Raw genomic sequence first — 21,337 nt, 5'->3', positions numbered from 1 at the left:
TGCTTGTATTTATACCCGCACCATTAAGCAATGATTATTCCCAAACATTACTGCAATGATGATCAATACAACTTTACAAGTACCAACATTACTACCCAATTACTGAGGTCATTACTTCGAGCACAACAATGTCATTAAGATCCTATTACCTAACTTCTGTATGTGGGGGACTGGTTGTATTCTCGAACATTACTGATCAAGCAGCTCTTTAATAACTAAAAGAGGAGCATAAAGGAAAGCTACCAAGACAGAGAGACATACAGCAGCTGGAGTAAAAGTTAAATTGAGTTACTTTTATGTCTTTGTTTTTTTAAAAGGTATTGTAATGTAAAAGTAAAAAAAAAAAAAAAAAAAACTTCAAAAAGCAAAAGTTGTGTTTCAATCATATAATCTGTTTTATCTATCGAAATATTGCTCTAATTTGTTAGAGGATACATTTTTATACAAATTATTTCAGTGCTGTTCTGGTTTCAATTGCATGTAGAAAAAACAGGAATGATGGCTCTCTGACAGGTGTTCTACAATTAACATTACATTGCATTATTACTTTTAGGAAACGGCCTTCCTGAGCAACTGGTTACCCTGCCAGTACGCATAACTGTCTTACTATGATAATAGTGAATAAATGAATGCCAAAAATAAAGACAGAAACTTGACTCCATAGATGGGCACAACTGGCTTGAGAATGACTTGAGTAATGTGAGGTAACGTCTGTTTGGGCATGGTAACTAGGTTCTTCATGCATTAATGTATGCATATCATGTTTATAGCTACAATCCTCTATCTTACATTACTGCTCTTAAGCTTGAAGTCGTCCTCAATTTCATCAGCGCTGTCATCATCAGACACTTCGCCTTCCTCGGCGTCCGCAGACAGATAGGCAGGCAGACTCTTGCCCTGGGTAGAGAGAGGACAGACAACGAGCTGAGAGGACAGCGGACAAACATACATTTAAACCATGCACATGTCTTGAAAATCCTCGCTTGTCTCTAGAAAGCCCACACAGGTTGCACCTCTAAGATAGTCCGAGCATAACACAGAAGAATGCAGCATGTTTTAATAATTTACTTAACTGCACACGTACACACAAAAATGCACCTTGAAGTTGTCTCTGTTATGCGGCTCCTTTCTCAGTATTTATAGGCAAAGTGAAAGCCAATACTGCCACATACAAGCACACAAGAGGGCACAAAACACACTTGTGCACACACAAACACACGCACAAATTATACAATCAGCTGCAGATTCTCCTCGGAAGCTCCCTGAGCAGCTCTTCCTGCAGAGTAGAAAGCCCATTAGTGAGCCATTCTGAAGGTATGAGTGGGAGTCAAGATTTTCTAAGGTTCTTCCAAAATCGATGGCAGACTGCGAGCTTCCCGCAGTACATCGAGTGTCTCACTGGCTGACATGACCGCCCTTGTTTCATCCACTGCCACCAGCAGTCTATCCCTTCTTTCTATCTGTGAATGTCAAAAACCGTTATGCCATATTCTTTTATTGTATCTCTGGTCTCTTGCTCCACTGGGGGATGGAGAGAGGTTAAAGGTTCTGAAACGAGCTCATAAAGTGGGGGGAGGAAAGAGTAATAAAAAGTGTTGGAGGAGTAAAGGGCTTTATAGAAAATCAATAATGCTCTTTCACTTTCCAGACATATGGCTGGGGAGGGACAAAGCCAGTGATACTTTTTTTCCTGGGGACAATGCAGGCTTTTTTATATTACAGATAAAGTAAATTTAATCCATAAATGCTGAAAGCTTTTGCTCAACAAGATGCTCTCTGTTTGAACAACTCTACCCGTGCTGGTGGATAAGGATCTTCTGGCTCTGAGGCAGTTAAAGTGAAAGCTGGTATTAAAACAAGGAAGATGTTGGGTTTTCGGTCCTTTTGAGGATGATCATATCAACTATGTTTCACAGATCATCTTTTGCTTGGCACCCGTCTTCCTTGAGATTACAACAATAGGTGCTGTAAAGAGATAAGCTTGTGAGGCTGGACATGATAACTTGCATACTGTAAAATGATCAGATATCTGAAAGAATAAAAGCAATGATATACGTAGCCTTCGTGCAAGTCTCTTGGAATAATTAAATTGTAAGTCTTCCGGACTAAATGACAAAATATGTTCTTTGTTCTTTTTCAAAACAACCCACACTGTTTTTATGGTTACATTACATGCTACATTACCCGGGTCATGAAGGAGTATGGGGACATGCAGGTGTATCACGCCCAAAGGGGGGGCCAGGTGCAACACAACCGATCTACACACACCTTTCTCACCAGTCCTTTGTCGCTCCAGCTAACACATATGTACATATGTCCTCAACACTCACCCCACCTAGCAAAGCCACCGACACTACTACTCTGTGTGTAGAGCGTGCACGGCAGTGCACACTCTTGCCACCTACCTTTAGACTTGAGACATTTGGTCTGACTGTCACCACGGAGCAGCACGCGACTGGGGCTCCGACAGGGTGGTTATTTCAAACACTCTCTGAACTGAGGTCAGTGAAAGCAACAAAGCTGTCTTGAACAACAACGCCTTCATTCAGAGGCTTAAAGGGACCCTTCACTGAGGCCTCGAGCCCTCATTTCTACATAATACAGTACAAAGCGGCAACCTGGAATGACTAAAAGCTGCTGCTGCCTCACTCTCTGAGGGGAGGGATGAGGAGGAGCGGCAGAGAGGCGGAAAGCAGCTTTCTAAGCCATGACACGCGACCCCCAGCATCGCCATGCTGGGACGGGCAGTGGGTGTTGCGGCGGTTGATGGATCTAAACTCTGCTGGGTAACAGTGTGTTTCATGGAACATTTATCTATTCATCACGGTTAATTGCGAAATTGCTGCGGTAAGTAGCAATTTTAACAAATAATAGTTTGACAGCCCCAACTGACTCTCCTTGCAGGTTGTGTTTGTTGTAAGAAAAATAAAAAACAATCTTTTTCTCAATTATCATATGCCAGCATCTCGTCCTCTCCATTCTCCACTATGGTTAATACAATGACCTAGTTTTGTCCTCCCTTTTTCCTCTTCCTTCTCTTCATCCGTTTATGGGCAATAATTAGCTGCCTTGCAGTGCCTCTCCCACTCCCCAACGTCAGTACAGTAACGCACATTAAGTAAAATTTGGTTCTCCGCTTTCTTCACTGAAATAAGAGGAAGGAAATGGAGATGTGCAATGCAGATGGTTTGATTTACAAGCAAATGATCATTTCATTTGAAAACATGAACTGTCATTCCACCATCGCATCAGCAGTATCCACAGATTTGTTCTTACTTTGATGAGTATCTTGCCCTGGAGCCTTTGAGGACTGGGTAGTGTTTTTGAATCTCTGCTCAGTGCATCTCTCACATCCAGTTTGTCTCCAAAGATTTCTCGCAGGTACTGAGCAATTTTCTTCTGCTGCTGAATGCTACAGTGGTTCTCTATGGACAGAATCACTGGGTACCTGTAAGAGAGAAAAAATACCAATATAAATATTCAGATTTCTATAAATTACATCAAAATCTGGTAAGACGGAAAATTTGTCTTGAATGCAGCCATTGGACTGCGACTGATCTGATATGAGTGTGAGCCACATCTCTAACTGTATTTCCATGTCTCAGCTCCAACCAACAGAACAGCGAGGAGGTAAATTCTGAAAAGAATACAGCTGCATAAACACCTCCCCACCTATGTGACATGGTGTGTATGTCGAAGTGGTGTGTGTGTTTTGATTAAGAAAAGGTGAAATGACTTGTGGCCACACGGTAGCGCAGCTTGAATGTCAGGTTTGTCAGACTGACAGCTCTCCCTCAGGGGAAGCAGCCCTGCTCTCAAACCCCACCTTTGATCCACAAAACACACAATCACGCACACACAAACGAGTCCACTGCCAAAGAAAAAAAGAGACAGAGAATAGAGCATCCAGTCATTTCACAGACATTGACATCCAGGAGCTTCTCTCAAGTGAAACACTGAGGCGGCTCAATGAGCTGTGTAGTGTGTGTGTGAGTGAGTGGCTGCATTTCAATACAGCCAAGGGGCCATTAATCATATTAACAGGTGGCACTGGTGATAAAATATCAGCTGTATGTAAAAGGTGATAACAGCAGAGAGGAGGAGAGATAAAGCATGGGATGTTTAATTTATTCTGCTGGTCTTGCTGTCAGAATTAAAGATTACTAATTAATATGGTGTTAGTTTATGAGACTATATGTCACGGGAGTTCACGGTTAGGACCCAATAGCAAGACCACAGGAGACAGAAGTTGGTATAAACAGGTTTTATTTAGCCTGAATAAAGATGACAGGAAGGTGTGGAGCCCGTGGTCCGACACCAGAGAGTAGGCAGATCGACGGTGTGAGTCCCGTGGCTCGACACCGGAGGGCTGGCAGCTTGACGGCGTGATGTCCCGTGGCTCGACACCGGAGGGCTGGCAGCTTGACGGCGTGATGTCCCGTAGCTCGACACCAGAGAGTAGGCAGATCGACGGTGTGAGTCCCGTGGCTCGACACCGGTGGGCTGGTAGCTTGATGGCGTGATGTCCCGTGGCTCGACACCGGAGGGCTGGCAGCTTGACGGCGTGAGTAGTCCGTTAACACAACAGAGGGCAGAGCGGCGGTGTGTAGTCCGTTAACACAAAGGAGGGCACGGGGGATTCCCGGACCGACGGACACCGGAGGCAGGCGCTCGAGGCCGAAGATGCAACGGGGTTGAAGCGGGTGAAAGACGGTACGACCTGACAACCCCAGACTGCAGGACCAGAGTTTATATAGTGCCAGGGAAAGCGTTAGTGGGACCTGAGTCTGGTGTGTCAGCCTGCAGGAGGTAATCGGGTGGAGTTGCTGCAGCTGTGTGGCCATAGGAGGTGTCTGGTCTGACAGGGATCCTGACACTATACACATATTTCCGGTTTTGGAAAGTGTGAAGGTTTTCTTTCATGGGGAACATTGAGCATGTGGTATTTGACTTAATTTACAGAGGAATACAAAGAAGTTACCCTGAGCAGTGGTGCAACTCAGACAAACATTTTCAAAGGAATAGACATACCTATACCATTATTTTAATCATAGATAAATCTGCCAATTCATTTCTCCAATCAACTGAATAATCATTTGGCCTATTGAATAACCAATTTAACAACTAATCGTATCAGCTCTTACAGCGTAGAGTCAAAAGACAAGAGAGGCATCTATTAACAGGGTTTTTGTGGGATTTTCTATCCTTGTTAAGTAGGTTGTGTGCCTGTCTTTATTGTCAGTTGAATGTTACCCTATATTGATCTGTGATTGATTGCTGATGTAATTAAATTAATAATTAGACATTTTGGGAAATACCCTTGTTTTTTTTCTTGTTGGGAATTTGCTGAGAAGCTCAATACTGTCATTTGTCAGTTAAATATGAATCTACAGCTAGCATATTAGCATAACCTGCTCCGGCCACAGGTTATTAAATCCAACTCCGCTCACTTACTAACACATTTGTGTCACCTGCTGAAAAACCAAGTAAAAAATGACTTTATGGAGTTTATGCTAAGCTAAGAAGCTGCTAGCTTGAGCTTCTGAGTGTTGTATCAATCTTATCATCTAACACTTGGTAAGAAAGCCAATAAGCATTTTACTCAAAAACCATATCATATATATAACCTGCGATATTTAAATAATTACTGTCTAGAAGTTGACAACTAGAAAATAAGATTGAAAAAACAAACAGATGCACAGCCTTATTAATTTTAGTGAAACTTCCAACAAGCTATTGCCAAATGTACTCATCTTTCTAGTTTAATTACATAGATTTAATCTGCTCCAACACTGTCTGTGCCTTTGTATTGAATAGATGGTTTTATAACACAAGCATTGTACTCATAAGTAGTTGCAATAGATGTAAAAGCGAGCCAATGTAGCAGCAGGAAGCTACATCATTCATCACTTTGTTTGGGTATTGTTGGACCCAACAGAGACAAACAGTGGCTCCTCTGGGAGCCAGAGGAAACGCTGCTGAGCAGATGGTTCAGTAATAGGTGCTAATTACTGCCAGGAATCACAACGTCCTCCGAAAAACACCAACCTGGCTGTCTAAATGTTGCAACTTTCTTGTTAAACCTTGTAAGGGAATCTTACATCAAATTCAAAAATATTACATTACATCTGTGGGAGAAATTCTAGTTTGAGACTAGTTTTATGAAGAAAAATACAGTAGTTCTGCAGCTTTTTTTTACGAGCGAGGTGATGCAATTATATCTCATCCCATAGAACATAAAGCAACACAATTGAACAGAAGAGAACAATATTCAATCAATAATAGAATGTGTGTGTGTGTGTGTGTGTGTGTGTGTGTGTGTGTGTGTGTGTGTGTGTGTGTGTACACTTGGAGAAAGGTTCTGCTGTTTGTCCTGGTGCAAAGGACATAATTTGCTCTACTGAATGTCAACCAAAATGATGTTTCAGTCATATTTATATCAATAAGTAAAATGGCATTTCTATTTGGCATTCTGGGCCATTTTCTCCCAGTACAATATGAGATATTGTCTAGTTTCCATAAAGTGTCACACACACTCGCATGCTATCACACACAACAATAGGGTTGTTGACTCACTGGTTATTTATGAAGGCATATTTATTGATGGTCCCTATGACAGACTTGAATGGTATCTTGGATGTCAGAGTGTAGCCGTGTTGGACCATCGGCTCTCCATCAGGACCATCCCAACAGTCCACTGCAGGGAAAAACAGGAGAAATGATGCATGAATAACACTCTTTGCTTTGAATATTGAAAAGACAGTCTATTTCAATTGTACTTGACATCTGAGCTATTTCTTATTCTCCTAAGAACACTAGCGTAAAATTATATTTAAGGGTGAAACAGAGTTTGTTGCAATTATAAACCAGCTTGGACTTTTTTCACAGTAGTCATTTTGACATGCCATATTAGGAAAAGCACAACATTAACGATTACCCTGTTGTATGGAAGTGTCCCATTAAATCATGACAGTGTGACAGTAATGCATGTTACCAAGATACCAGAAACTGAAACGGCTAAATAGAGCACAGCCAAGCTTTATCTCATCATTTATACCTGTGCTTTTCCTACTGTGACATGTCAAATGTCTTCTGAGGAATAGGCTTAATGTGTGCACAGTCATGATTAGATTTGCATACCTTCTACACAGCGGCAGCCCGACTGCAACACCCAGGCATACATGTCGGTCTTAGAGTTGGAGAGTAGCTGGTCCCCAGTCAGGTATGTGTTATGAGAGGAGGCGATGAAGTAGTTACACAGAGGCTGCTCCATGTCTTGATTCACCTCGCGGTGCAGAGGGTTGAAAATATCACATGTTGGACTGCGCATGAAGCTTGTAAAACCTGAAAGAAAATAGAAAATGATTGGAAAAAAAAAATAACTTGGGACTAAAACAGGCAGAATGTTGCTTTGTTTCAATTATGTTTTACTGCTTTGAATATTTAATTAAAAATATCACACATTTGTTTTCAGTCGTGTGGATGGCAATGCTGTCTGTCAGTTACTCAGTGTCGGTGCATAATTTCGATCCAGACTAAAGTATTGGGTGAATTGCCATGAAATGTACATTCACTCCTGCAAAAAGATTTACATTTAGATTTAAATTAAAGTGAACACCGCCACAAAAACTTTTTATTCTTAAACTACCAGCTTCCAGATCATATCATGCACCTTTTAACAGCTTCTAACCGTGACATCTACAATATCTCTCTTCAATTTCCAGGAAAATACCAAGGGATGACAGACAAGCACATACAAACCTGAGCGCTGTGGTTTCAAACTCGAGAAGTGGGGTTTGAAACCATGCTACGGTGGATAGCTTTTTTAGGTGGTAAAGCATGAGGAGGAGTGAGAGGGAAGAAAGCCCCCTTCTTCCAGAGAGGAGGGATGAAAAATGAGACAAGCATACCAAGAGCGGAAAAAAACGGAGAAAAAAAGCCAGAGAGCAAAGCAGACAAGGAAAAAGAAGCAGACATGTGTGAAGGTTTTTGATATGGGAAGTCAGTGATCAGGAGACAGGATCTCGTCATGGTGCCATCATGGCTAAATCCAGTACACAGTAAATTACATAAAATACTGGAGGTAACAGCTTGTCACACTGCAACAAAGATGTTAATGTGGATTTGTTTGTACATTGCTGTCACATCTGTGCACAATGCATGTTCAAACACACATTCTGGCCTGCAGGCACACTGGTCTGATCAGTCAGACACACAGTTTTAGCCGTCATGCCTCCAACAACAAGATTAGTCTCACCCTTCCTCCTACCCCTCTCATCTCCTCTCCCCATGCTCCCTGCTCTCTTTTCTGTCACACTCTCATTTTCTCTCTCCCACCGCCCTCATTCTTACTTCCCAATTTTCTCACTCCAGCTACCCCCCCGATCCTCACTCCTTCTTCTCCCTTAAGCTCACCCTTCAGTTGCATGTGGCATTACTTACAATGACACTCAGAGATGAACACTTGCCAAAGACAAAGTCCCAAATCATTCATGGCCATTCTTTTTTCTATTCAGTAAGTCAGGATTTAAAACACCTTAGGTGACTCAGCATAAATCATGATGAGTGGAATTCACAGTAAATTACAAAAGCGGAGTCAATATAAATGTAAAAAATGGTAAATTACTATTAAATTGCCCTTAAATATCAATTTTATTTTAAAAGGACATCAGTGTTTTTACCAGCTGTGACAGCGACGCTGGTGTTGTTTTCACCTTATGAGTCTGTGTGTATCATCTTGCCAAAATGTGGTCCTGGACACACCTACTGTAGCAGGAACTACTACAGAGAGGTATTTATATATCTCTCTCTCTGTCTGTCCACAGATTTTGTCGCCGCGATAAAGTGGCAACCATGCAAGATGCAGTCTCGAAACTTTACAGGTGTGTAATTGACATCAAAATGAAAGTCCAGTTCGAAGTCAGAGCAAGGTGGGAACTTTAGGCCCCTGAACTGATTTAGTGACACAAAACTTTACAGGTGCGTAGTTGAGATCAAAATGAATGGTCCCATCGCAAGTTGGTCTCTGGATGGTTGTTAAAACCAAAGTTAAGGAAATAAATGCATATCAAGGAATGACTGAGCTCAGGTTGAAAAATTGGGGGAGCAAAAATAAAGTGGTAAAATAACAGTGAAAGTTACCGTCAATCCCCAAGACTCCACTTTGTTTATTCTCATCAGACACCTCAAACTTCTCCATGATTTCTGCAACATACTCTGGAGTCACATTGGCCATCTAGAGAAAAAAGGATGAACAAAATAGTTTAGACTCTTTGAGATGTAGTACATAACAAAGATTAAACCCCTTTACAAATGCTAAATGGAGTCAGACTGATTTCCTATCTTTATAACATATTTGTGTTGCTATAAACGGATTACCAGCCATGTCAAGCAAGCAGCAGTCTGAGAACAGTATTAATGCTGAGATTCATAGGCAGGACGCGGTAAATACAGAATGATGAAAAATGACACCATTGCAGTGTAAGAAAGAATTTATCAGAAACACAAAGAAAAACACTGATAGAGAAAACGTGTGAAGAACAAGAAAAGGGCTCCCATGAGACACAATTTTAAGCGTGATAGATTGGCTTAGTGGAGCAGATTCCTCTGGGCAGACAGCTGACACAGAGGGAGTTAACTTACATGTAAGACTAAGAGAGGAAGAAAAGGAACTGATTATTTTCTTTTGAGTGGCTGGATCTCAAATTGAAACGGCTTATTGGGGAGAAAGTAGTTTGGACACTTAATCCTAAAAATGTGTTTAACTTCACTGTCGGAGTCTTTTATTGTCTCTAACCTGAGACAAGCGTGACCTCTCACCTTCTGCTCGTTGTGCAGGAAGTTGGCCAGCTCGTCCGCTGTCAGGTGATCCTTCCTGTCACTGTACGCCATCATCAGGAGGAACAGGTCCCGTCTCAGAGACATCATCTTGTAGAAGACGGAGAACTCTTCGTATGTCAGCGTGCCCTGCTGATCGTCCGTGTCTGCTTCCTGTGAGGACGAGGAAGTGATATGTCATCGGTGACACATCTCAGTTACTATATTTTGATGGTAAGTGAAACTATACACATTAATGCGTTGCGGTGTGATTCCAAGTGAAACAACAAAGGCTGCTTGTGATACAATTTGTTTATGTGAAAAATATAATATATGGATGTGAATTTGAACTTAATCTCACTACATTTTTGAGGCCATAACAGATATCCATATTTGAGAATCAAAAAAATATATAAGTAAATGAACTATCTACAACACATAAACAACAATTTTTACCAAGGAAACCTACATTCTAATTTGCTTAAAAAAATTAATTATACATGATTGCAGTAACAATTAACATACAGTAATAATAATCTCTGAATCAAATTGTTGAATCACTGTGACATTTATTTGCTGAGTACTTCCCGGTACCGCAAATGTATCTACCTCCTAGCTTAAAATTAAAAAATTTGACTTCACTTCATTTTGCATATTCAACAACCAATTATAGCATGGTAAACAAGAATAAGAATGAGGATGTCATCTTCATATGTAGGCAGCCATAGCTACCTTGGTACAGTCACGGTAAATAGCAACAGAAAAATAGTCTGTAACAATTTGACACACCTAAAGACTTGTAGAAATACTAATTATTAAGTAAAAAACAAATAACGATAAATGTAAAAAAACTTTTAGATGCACATACTATCACGAAATAATAACGCTAAAGACAACACATTTTTGTAATGCTAGATATGGCTGTTAGCTGTATGAATATCTAATGTTAGAAGATATAAATACATGCAAATATAACCTAATCTGCTTTCATCCATCAACACCAAACTTCCAAATGAAGCGGGAGGAAGGGGGGGATCCCTAAGGATACCATGTAAAACCATTGATGTGTCATCTTTGTCATAGAGCATATTTGCAACAGCTTCCGTGTCTGCCCGATGGCCGGATAGATACGTCACTTGTTATATATTTCAATAAAGGCAAAATGACCTTCGTCCTAACAAGAAATCAGCCACCATGAACACAATGTCAGGCTGAATAGATGTGAGTGAAATAAAATGGCAATTCAGTCTTCTTATTGGGCTATTATATACGGCCAAAAAACAATAATTACTGTAAGTGATAAGCCAATATCAGCCCTGCCTATATATCGGTCAATGCACAGTCAGCTATGCACAGGGGAACAGCTGCGCACATGTGCAGCTGCAAACTGTCTCATCTTTGTTTGTTTTTTTCCGTCTCTTATCATGTTTCTCTCTTTCACACTGATACAAACACAAATTCACAATATACCAGTTTTTATGAGACAAACACATTACTTCTTCAACCAGTTTTTTTCTTGCCTAACCTCATATCTCACTACATGCTGCCCGAGGACACCCACAGCCGGGCTCGCCGCTCATTCTCTCGTGCCGCCTCGCTCTGCCTGCTCGCTGGGCAGCGTCTCATTTTACCTGGATCTCACACAGGGGCCCATCGACTCCACACCAAATCTAATAATACCAGCTAATGCATCCACCACGCTCCCGTAATGAGCTCGCTGTGTGCATTGGGGATTCGATCACAGAAAGAATCTACACACAACCAGCAGGATAAATCGCTGTGATGGACTTCATCAGAAATGCATGGACAGAAAACAAAGAGATCCAGGGTATATTAAGCAACTGCACAAGCTGTTCCCGTTTGCTGCGCTGTAATCTGCCAATGCTTCAATATGAAAGAGATAAATTAATGAAATGTCCCATCTAATCTCAACCCAAAGAGTGAATTTTTTACAGAGCAAGATTATAGTTTAGCCAATTATGAAGAGATACAAAACATTTTTAAATCCACTGTATCAAGTCTAAACTGCTGGAGGTTGAGAAGGCTTTAAAATACATACTGCAAGGCATTTCAATTAGAAGGTTTATGAGCTGAATTACAGATATTTAGTGTTCTGTCTTCTATATATTTCATTAGGTCTGTATAAATTAACATTCAGATTCTGTTAGAGAGCAAGAATGGGGAGTTCTAATCTATTTAGGAATATGCACGAGGCACTATATGCCAGCTAAAAACCTTGACGTCTTAAACACAGGGTCACTCTTAAAATGACCAAAACTCAAGTCATATGCAGTAAACCTGGGGACTGGGGGGGGGGGGCACTGGAGTCTCCAGGGCTCCATGAATAATTTGCCCATGGTAGACTAGCTTTCCTTATCATGGTTTCATCTGATTAATCAACATCTGACTTTAACTGCCCTGGTCACTCTCATACAGGACTAACCTCTCCTGTTGTTCCACACCTGCCCAGCTGAATGTAGGCCTGTCACCTGACCAGTCACCTGTCTGCTCCCCATTAGCCTTCAGAGACAGCATACTTTCCTGCTAGCATTTACTCTTTCCCACAGACTGTCTTTGTGCCCTTGTTGGCTAATCTTTGCAGTCCTGTTTTTGCTCTGCTTGCCGGGCATTCCTTGGTCCCTTGAGTACTGGGTGTTGACTTCCTTGCAGGTATTGATCATATTTTTGATCTGTTTCATCCCTAAACCTCTACCTTGTGAGTCTGCACTTCAGTCATCATTCCTGTGACAGTTTCCTGAACCCTCAAACACCTGCTTCTGAGGGTGGTCAGTTGTGATGGACAAAAAACAAAAGTTTCCTCGTCAAAATTCACCCAATTCACCCGGGTCCAAATTAAAAGATCAAAAGAAATATTCTCATCTCATGATTAACTATCACATTAAGATGGCTGTTGAAAGTCAACCATGCCTGCTAGAGCAAAGGCAAATTTGTGTTTGTGGTCAATAGATAAAAGAAAGTGGAAAAAGTGTTTCTGCAAACTCTAACCCCATTAGAAACGCCAGCAGACACTGTATGTGGATTTATGACATTACTCAATGTGACATCAGTTTTAAAAATTAAATCAGCCCTCTCCACACACTTCTTCATCTATTTCCTCTTAAAGTGTCTCTCTAGCGCATGAACATATGAAATATTTCTCGGACATGTATTTGAGTTTCACAAATGCACATGAAAATTTTAAACTGTAATGTGACGTCACTGATCTTAAATATTTATACACAAGGAATTTAATGTATTCAGTTGAAAGCAAACATAATTTTTATTTAATGAGAGGGCTTCACATATGTATGTACATGTTTTGATATTTAATTTCTATTCACTGATATAGTGATGCCCCGAAAATGAATGTAAGAGCAATTTATTGGATTTGAGATGTAAAGAAATGAAAAAAACAATGGCTTCATATTCTGACCTGAAACATTTGTTTGATCTTCCTGCGTGGCAGATTGACATTCAGCTTGTGGAGAAGTTGGTAGATCTCATCGATGTTCAGGAAACCGTCTCCGTTCTTATCGGCCTCCTCAAATGTCTGCTTCAGCCACGTCAAACACACACATTAAGGAAAATGAGGTGTGTACTGTACATAAAATCTGTGTGCATGCATAATTTCAAGTTTGTCAACTCCAATTGATATTATTTTGGGGATGGTGCTCGCCCTTACGCCACTGAGTTTGCACAAGCACCCCAGACTCTGAACCACTGAAAACTCTAACAAAGAGCACTGGGCTGAAGGATATTGGTCGTGCGTACGCTGTCGTTTCGCCAGCGAGTCCTCATCGCTGATGCCGGCCATCAGGTAGCGGAGGCCAGTTATCCAGGTTCTGGCCTCTTCTGAGTTTGACGTCACCAGATCAAGGGACTCCATGTGGTTTCCGTGGTACACTGTGAAACAGCAGGCCGAGTCAAAGCTGCCGTCTGCATGCCGATGGAAGATGTCTGATTGAATGCCCTCTGTCACTTTGTAGAGTGAATCAATGGTGACTGAGGAAGAGGGGAGCAAAAGAAAAGAGACGTTGTGTTAACTTGAATTGCAACTTAAATGATAAGGCTGGTGATATCCTACGTTTCTATAAACATGTATTCACAGACCTCCACTGTTGTCCAAAGAATATTAAAAACATATTTATTAGCCACACTGTTGCACTACATGGCAAGTTCCTTTATTACCATGAACGTGGCCAGTAGTAGTTTATTTTGACTAAAGTGCACATGCACCGTCCACTTGCTGTAAATACTCATGAGAGCACCCAATGTGTATTAATGCAGTATACTCCTGTTTGCATATGTTTTGCTAAAAACTACAATGCACAGGTGCTATAGGAAAATATTGTGTCTTTAAAAAAAGTTGATATATACCTGTATTTAAAGATTTACTGTTCAGTAGGAACGAATGAGTTGGAAAGTATTGAGAGGCAGACTAAAACATTGTTGGCTTTCCTACAATTTGCTGACAATAGGAAATTGTCTGGAATAACACCAGTCTTATACTTTGATACTGTTACCAAGTTCTTGACAATTTCCCATTACAGTATATTGACAGAGGAATTGAGCAGGCAGAATAATGACATATTATTAAAATAGAATAGCAGCAAAAACTGCTTATCGTTGTGAAAAACAACAATGACCAAAATTAGTTGAGTTACGTTCTCTCCCTGATTTTCTCTATCATGTGTTAAAAACAATGGGGTAAGCAGTTCCTGTAGGCTTCAGAGTGTATCACAGTCTCATGAGATTGGAGTACAAACTTAGCTATTTTTGATTCTGTGTCTTTGTTAGGAAAAAGCCACAGCCTGCAGTAAACTACGTCCTGTTCCGCACACCAGTCTCTTCAACTAGTTTGTTTTCTCCTCACGGTATGTCTCTCACATGTGTCAATTATCGATTTAATTGAATTGTCATTCAATTAAATCGATTCATTAATGTCCCTCATCAATGCTCTAATGTGTTTTCCTCAGAATAATGGACCTTAATGATTTTGGAAACATCATTATGTTTGAATAATTGATTAAAGAATGAATTATATGATGAGTCAATTCAACTAATTGCCTTCTTATCCACCCCAAAAATACTTCTGTCATAATCCATTCCAAAATGATCCCTGTCCATTTTCCCATTACACTCTCACTCCGTTACATAATCTCATCTCTGAAATTCTGATATGATTGAAAGTAACAACACGGCAGCCACACACAGACATACACTCAAAGAAAGAACTGGGCAGCTGTTTGAGTCACTTAATCATGTCAATGGAGAGTATCTAAGAGGCTTATATAATGCTGACAGCCTACACACACACACACACACACACACACACACACACACACTGTTATTTGAACACATGTAAGGACAGGTCCACAGACGTATGCTTCAGTAAGTTGAAACATAAAACCAGTTAAGTAAAAAAGTGACGGTGATGCTTTGAGGAGGCCATGAAATAAATGATGATAATCCCCTCAGTACCAGAGCCCTTTGTGACATGATACCTGTCCACTTTTTAGAGGTTCAATCAAATGCAAAGGATTTTATTTAAATTCCTCTCGTAACTGTAAACCGCTCAAATATTCTGTTTCACAAAGGAATACTCACTGTGCAGAAGCTAAAGCTGCTCTAACTTCTGTTTCACTGGGACTTCAAAAATGAATTCCAGTTCACTAATACAAAGTCCAACATGTTAGTTGAATGTAAATAAACACGTCTCGCATGCTTCAAGACACTGCTAGTATCTTAACATAACCATTGAAAATGTTTGATAATGTTGTAGTTCTTGTGAACGGACAACAAAAGCAACGTCATTACAGATGAGTTTAGAATATTTTTTGAATACCGCAAAATAAGAAAACACAGGCAGAGGGCAGGGTCTCTGCAGATACAGATGCTGCCAGAGCCACACACTTAGTGGGTCACAAGTGATGATTTAGGGATTATTTTTTGTATTTAAAGGTGGATCGGGCAGTCAGTCCGTAAAGTGTGATGAATGCTTAAAATAGACAATTTGGTAAGTAATTTTATCGTTCGACTTTGATTTCTATTCCAAAATAAATGTGTGCAACCTGGAGTTTTGATGCTGACTGCTCAATTATTTTTGCCACTTTGGGCTTTTTAGCAAAGTAGATACTCCAGTGATTTTGAATTGCACTTTCATAAAGTTGAGGGACAAATGTAGAAAACAATGGTCAAAATTAAAGCAGCAAACGCTGAGATATGCTGGGTTTTTTTCCCCCAAGTAAAGGTCAATCTGCAAAAATGCAGGAACCTACAGTTCCCATGATTCAACTCCATAATGTATTTCGAACCATGTCTTTCAGACTCCACACCGCATATGTATGTGTGCCCATGCATACTCACTCTTGGCCTTCTCACTCTTACGTGAGGGCTTCCAGCGAATGCAGGAGCGATGATCATCCAGGTAGAAAAGTCTCACCAGCCCTTTGGATCCTGCCTTCAGCTTCACCATCTGTGTACCCGACTGCATCACACCCATGCATCGCTCCACTGCAGGAGAAAATGCACAAACACAAACACTGGGGTCAGTGGAGCACTATATTAAGACACAAAGGGAACAGGTGTCTGGCTCGTCTTTTTCTTAGGAGGAAGTAAGGCAAATTGTCACAGTGTTGCACAATTAGCGAAGCAGCCAGTGGCTGATGTGGGTCAGAGTCCAAACTGCAACAGAGATGCTACTGTGTGGACACACAGGGCTGCCTTTCTGTTCCCCACTGATCTGCTACTGAAAGCAATGGAGAGAAGGAAGAAAGAGAGAGCTCTCATAGAGAGAGGGACAGAGCCGGTGTGTGTCTCTCTGTTCTAAGTTTCACAGAGAGCTTGAAGGCTGTTCAAGAAGAAATATATCGACACATCATGCTGAGGCAGGTGGGAGCTGGGGCTGCATAAAACATAGTGAAATTGTTTTAAACTTGCAACGGCGATTCAAGATATCGGTTTACCCAAACAAAAACAAAAGAAACATCATACTTTGCTACTTGCCTCTGCAGATCATTTTGGTTTCATGTGATTGGATTTTCAACAGATGTTATTGGGATTTAGTTTGCATCGAAAAAAGAAATTCAAAAATTCAGTAGAAAAATATCTTTCCAGAATCATTGTCCCAGTTACGCTGGGTTATCCTCAAACCACCGTTTGCATTGGAACTATTTCTTTGGAATTAACTAGTCCCAATTAAATCTGTCCAGTAGAGGTTTGCGGATCATCCAGAGACACAGGGACACACATTTTGGAATTAAATGTTGCTGTTGCATTTGACCAGGGGCGTCGCTAGGCCTGTTTTAGGGGGGCTGAAGCCCCCCTAAAATGTTCTTCAGCCCCCCCAAATAATTTGGCATTATTGGCTTAAAAAAATATATATATATATTTATTTTTTTTTGGTGATGTCATTAAATTAAACTATTGTTTCTCACATGGACAAGTTATTTATAATTCTAACATGCTACATATGTGCGTGCGTTCTGGTTTGTATGTTTTCTCCCCCTTCAAATTACAATCCAATAGCCTATCATCATACTGAACGATATAAAGTTGACACTGTCAGGTCCATTCTCCATCCATTGTGTGCGGTCCCTTTAAGAATTAGGATTTGGGAGTGACGCGGATATGAAAGCTAGTTTATCCGTCTTTCTTTTACAAGTAGGACAATTATTTCTCTCTCTTTATTTGAGAAAAGTTCATATTTGTGTTGTCAAATTTCACTATGACCCTGAAATTCTGTCACTCTTTCTGATTGAACCAATCTATGAACTGTCTGAAACAATGGATATCCCCAAATGGGCCCCAAAAAAAATTGCCGCGCACTATGCACGCAAACATGCCACTCCCCTTGGGGCTAAGCCCCCCCTTTCTTTGTATCCTAGAAACGCCCCTGCATTTGACAAATATCAAAACACTTATTTATCCAAAACTATCTGCATGACTAAATACAGGGAGGGTCGGGGTAAGTGAGAAAATCTGTTTTTGTTTGTTTTGTAATTTGAGTAAATTCCCCCTTGAATTGAATGTTGGGTAGCACATTGCATCATGACTGTTTTAAATACTGTGGTAATTATAAAAGTCTCTGCCCCATCAGCTTCAACACCGTCACAACCGCGTGCTGATTGCAAACCGGTGCTTAACAATTTCCCATTGTGTGCAAGCTGATGGCTGACGGCTCACTTCCTGTCCCTGCAATGCATTGTTGTGCAACGGTATCCAGTCAATTTAATACACTGAAAAGTAAATGTAATTTCTAGCAGTCATCTACAGGCGATGGTTCAATTAAGGACACTTGAATTGAAAAGGAGAAAGAAAATAATGATGGAGTGTTCTGAAGAGGAGAACACAGTGACTGAAATGATGGTGAGAAGTGACTTTGTGTTTGTTTGCTTGCTTGACTGCCTGGCACTGTCCAGTATGAAGAAAGGCTAAAAGACAAAACTTCAAGCTTTGTACTTTCTGTGCCAGCTTGTGGCAGAGATACAGACAGGGATGACAACAGAGAGATGGTGGGATTTCCATCCTCATTAGTAGAGTATATGTGCATGCAAGCCCGAGTGTGTGTGTGTGTGTGTGCACGTGTGTGTGTGTGTATGCATGTGTTTGGCTATGAAAGTGTGCACGTACTGTAGCACGTGTTTCAGTGTATGCATGCAATATGTCTTCATGTCCACGATATGTTTACATGCATCAGTACACACATCTAGCCCATAATTTGTCTTTACAGTAAATAAAGAGGTTGACTAACATTGTTACCAGATGATGTAAGAAAATGACTCAATACAACTCAATACAACCTTGGCTGTGAAGTATTCAGTGCACCCCACGTCATTATAGTGAGTAAAAAGTGAGCAGCAAATTATGACGAGTAGGGATGAAATCACGTTGCAGCTTGCACGTGGCCACAGACACAAAGCTTTTATTTTACAAGACTCTGTGTTCCCTCTCTTAAACATCCGCTTAGTTTGATTTTCACTCCTGTCTGTAGTGAAAGAACATAAACACATATAGTAGAGGAGAAAACTGCCTGATACTGTTGTAAAAAATATATATATTATATTGGTATTGAGAGATGAAGAAATGCCTGCAGACTGCTTGGTTGTTCCTAATTCTTTTTATCCTACGTAGAAATGACAGACAGAGATGGTCTTCCTTCGGTAAAGACATTTAAACATTAAATGCGAACACAAAATAAACCATTTAGATAGATTTCAGATCTGTTACATAATACCGGGCCCCACCACTGCTTGCAACTTATAAGGTTGAAGATAGTTGTCCCCTGCCATCAGTGTGTGAATGGGTGAATGGCATGTAGTGTTAAAGCGCTTTCAGTGGTTGGAAGACGAGGAAAGCACTGTACAAGTACAAGTCTATTTACCATAACTGCCAAAACGGGAGATGAGAACTACAAGGTATTACCCGCTTCTTTGAGCACCAGAAATTGCAAATGCAGACACACACACACAAACATTAACTGGCAGCATAATGTTTACCATAACTCCAATCTGAATCCTAAACCCAATATTGTTGCATTTAGCTCTGCTCAGGGTTCCCGTGGCACATTTCCAATGTTTGGGATCAATTAAGATAATAACCTCTGCAGCAAACACCACATTTATTAGTTTCGCTGCATAAATCAAGACACTTTGTTATCATATTGCAACCACACATCAAGGATATATAAAAAAACAATTGCATTTCCTGTTTTTCCAAAATTCCTGGTTAAGATGTTAGCTATCCTACAACTAAATATAAAGAATGCTTATAATCCCAGGTGTTATTGTCTGCAAGAAATCAAAACCATGTTAGCAAACAGGCATGGAAAGTCTGACAAGGGAGCCCAATGCCTCAATGTCTTCAGGGTTTAAAACGACAAACGATAAAAGACCATTGGCCCCTTGGAAATATGAGTAATTACAAAATGTTCTAAAGTGAAAGGATTTCTAATCTCATGGAAAGTACTCACATAAAACACACACTATTAGACAAAAACATTAAAATGCAAAGTTATTGATTATCTTCAAAGACAAGTAAATTCAAACCTCTCCAGATCCATTACACATATTTAAGAATACTCAACAGAATACACGCTGAGCAAAGTACTTGATAACAGACTTTCTGTCCTGAGGATAGACTTAGCAATGACACCATTTGTTTCTCAATACTAGATGACTTCTTTGAGTTTCCGGGGACAGTATTAAACACACACAAGCATAAGCACATGGCCCTGAGCCCTGTGTGTTATCTCACAAGGTGCATGGCAAATGCACCATAATGGTCACGCAACTTGCTATGTTGATAACACAGTGGAGGATGTGGGAAGAGAAACAACCAGCCATGTAAACAAGAGATTAAGCCAAGTTTGATACAGAAATAACACCACTATGGGCAAATACAACAACTAAAATGAATTAAAAACTTTTTTTTTCTGAACCACTTGAGCAAATGTATTGCTTTGTATAATGGTTTGAAGCCACATTCATTCATTTTTTTACACATCAAGCAGACATAGTGTAACACAGGCATTCATTACGTCCAACACTCACTCTTGTTTTAACTCTGTCTGTGGTCTCCACCAACTCATCAGGGAAATATGTAGCTCAATAGCTGCAAACTGCTGCATTATGTTCACTAGCTTGTCGCTAACTGTCTCTGCTGAGTTGGGTGATATTTCTCCGTGTGCTCGACCCCGTTCACATTATACATTGTCATTTTAATCCATTTTTCTAATATGAAAATGTTGAAGAGTAAAGTCAATATCATTCATATATTACAGTATATATTGAGATTAAAGATAACTCTTGCTTCTAATCATATAAATGATTTGATCATTTATCACATTGTAGGAATCAATGCGAACTCCTCTCTGCTCATAATGTTTTGGCAAGTATCGTATAGCATTGTGACAACTCTTCAGAGCTGCAGAAGATAATGGGACACTGAAGACTCGGGGAAAGAGAATTAATCAGCAAGAAGAAAATAGGTCGTTTTGAATTATTTATCTCACATAGCACCTTCTGAAATTCACAGCGTCATTAACGATGGAATTCAATGGAGGTCACTGTTAAATATGGGTTTACTGTATATTGATCACGTCCACAGTCTCTGCTCCAGTGAGCAGGCATGTTCTTCTGGGATCTTTGATCTCACACCATTTCAAGCTAAAAAAAAAAGACTAAAATAAGCCTACAACACTTTTCCAGTGCTTACATATGTCACGACATAAATCAGGCCCAAAGTGAATACGTGCTATACGCCATCACTAGAGAGTACATGCACATTCTCTCACAATTCCCACGGAGGAAAAGTATGTAAGAGTGTTTTTTCCAAAAGGCAGTCAGATATATTTCACAAGAAAAAGCTAAAAGGGAATACAGAAGTCTGCTTTATTTTGATCAAGCTTAACAGTCAATATGAACAGAGGACTGACATGTACAAGTATCAATTCATCGTATGTTAGTCTGTTTCTTTGGATCAAAGGATACTCCTTATTGTTGGTTCTTTTTTTCTCCAGTGG

The 21,337-nt window shown here is 40.3% G+C and overlaps 1 protein-coding gene across 7 annotated transcripts in view; it reads right to left on the bottom strand.

Moving 5' to 3' along the window:
- plch1 (phospholipase C, eta 1) overlaps nt 1-21,337 on the bottom strand; it is a 53,460-nt gene that overhangs the window by 14,686 nt on the left and 17,437 nt on the right. For all 7 annotated transcript variants that reach the window (XM_031873479.1, XM_031873480.1, XM_031873481.1 and 4 more), the window contains 9 exons: nt 16,183-16,329; nt 13,575-13,818; nt 13,250-13,379; nt 9,820-9,990; nt 9,142-9,235; nt 7,141-7,344; nt 6,577-6,697; nt 3,277-3,448; nt 790-897 (listed from right to left, as the gene is read on the bottom strand). In XM_031873479.1, coding sequence (XP_031729339.1) covers nt 790-897; nt 3,277-3,448; nt 6,577-6,697; nt 7,141-7,344; nt 9,142-9,235; nt 9,820-9,990; nt 13,250-13,379; nt 13,575-13,818; nt 16,183-16,329 — 1,391 coding nt within the window. The remainder of the gene's footprint in view (nt 1-789; nt 898-3,276; nt 3,449-6,576; nt 6,698-7,140; nt 7,345-9,141; nt 9,236-9,819; nt 9,991-13,249; nt 13,380-13,574; nt 13,819-16,182; nt 16,330-21,337) is intronic.

This window comes from Anarrhichthys ocellatus, unplaced genomic scaffold (assembly GCF_004355925.1).
Source record: "Anarrhichthys ocellatus isolate YVR2014 unplaced genomic scaffold, GSC_Weel_1.0 scaffold72, whole genome shotgun sequence".
Lineage (NCBI taxonomy): Eukaryota > Metazoa > Chordata > Actinopteri > Perciformes > Anarhichadidae > Anarrhichthys > Anarrhichthys ocellatus.
The sequence above is the reverse complement of the archived record's forward strand: the minus strand, read 5'-3'. Positions and strand labels throughout refer to the sequence as shown.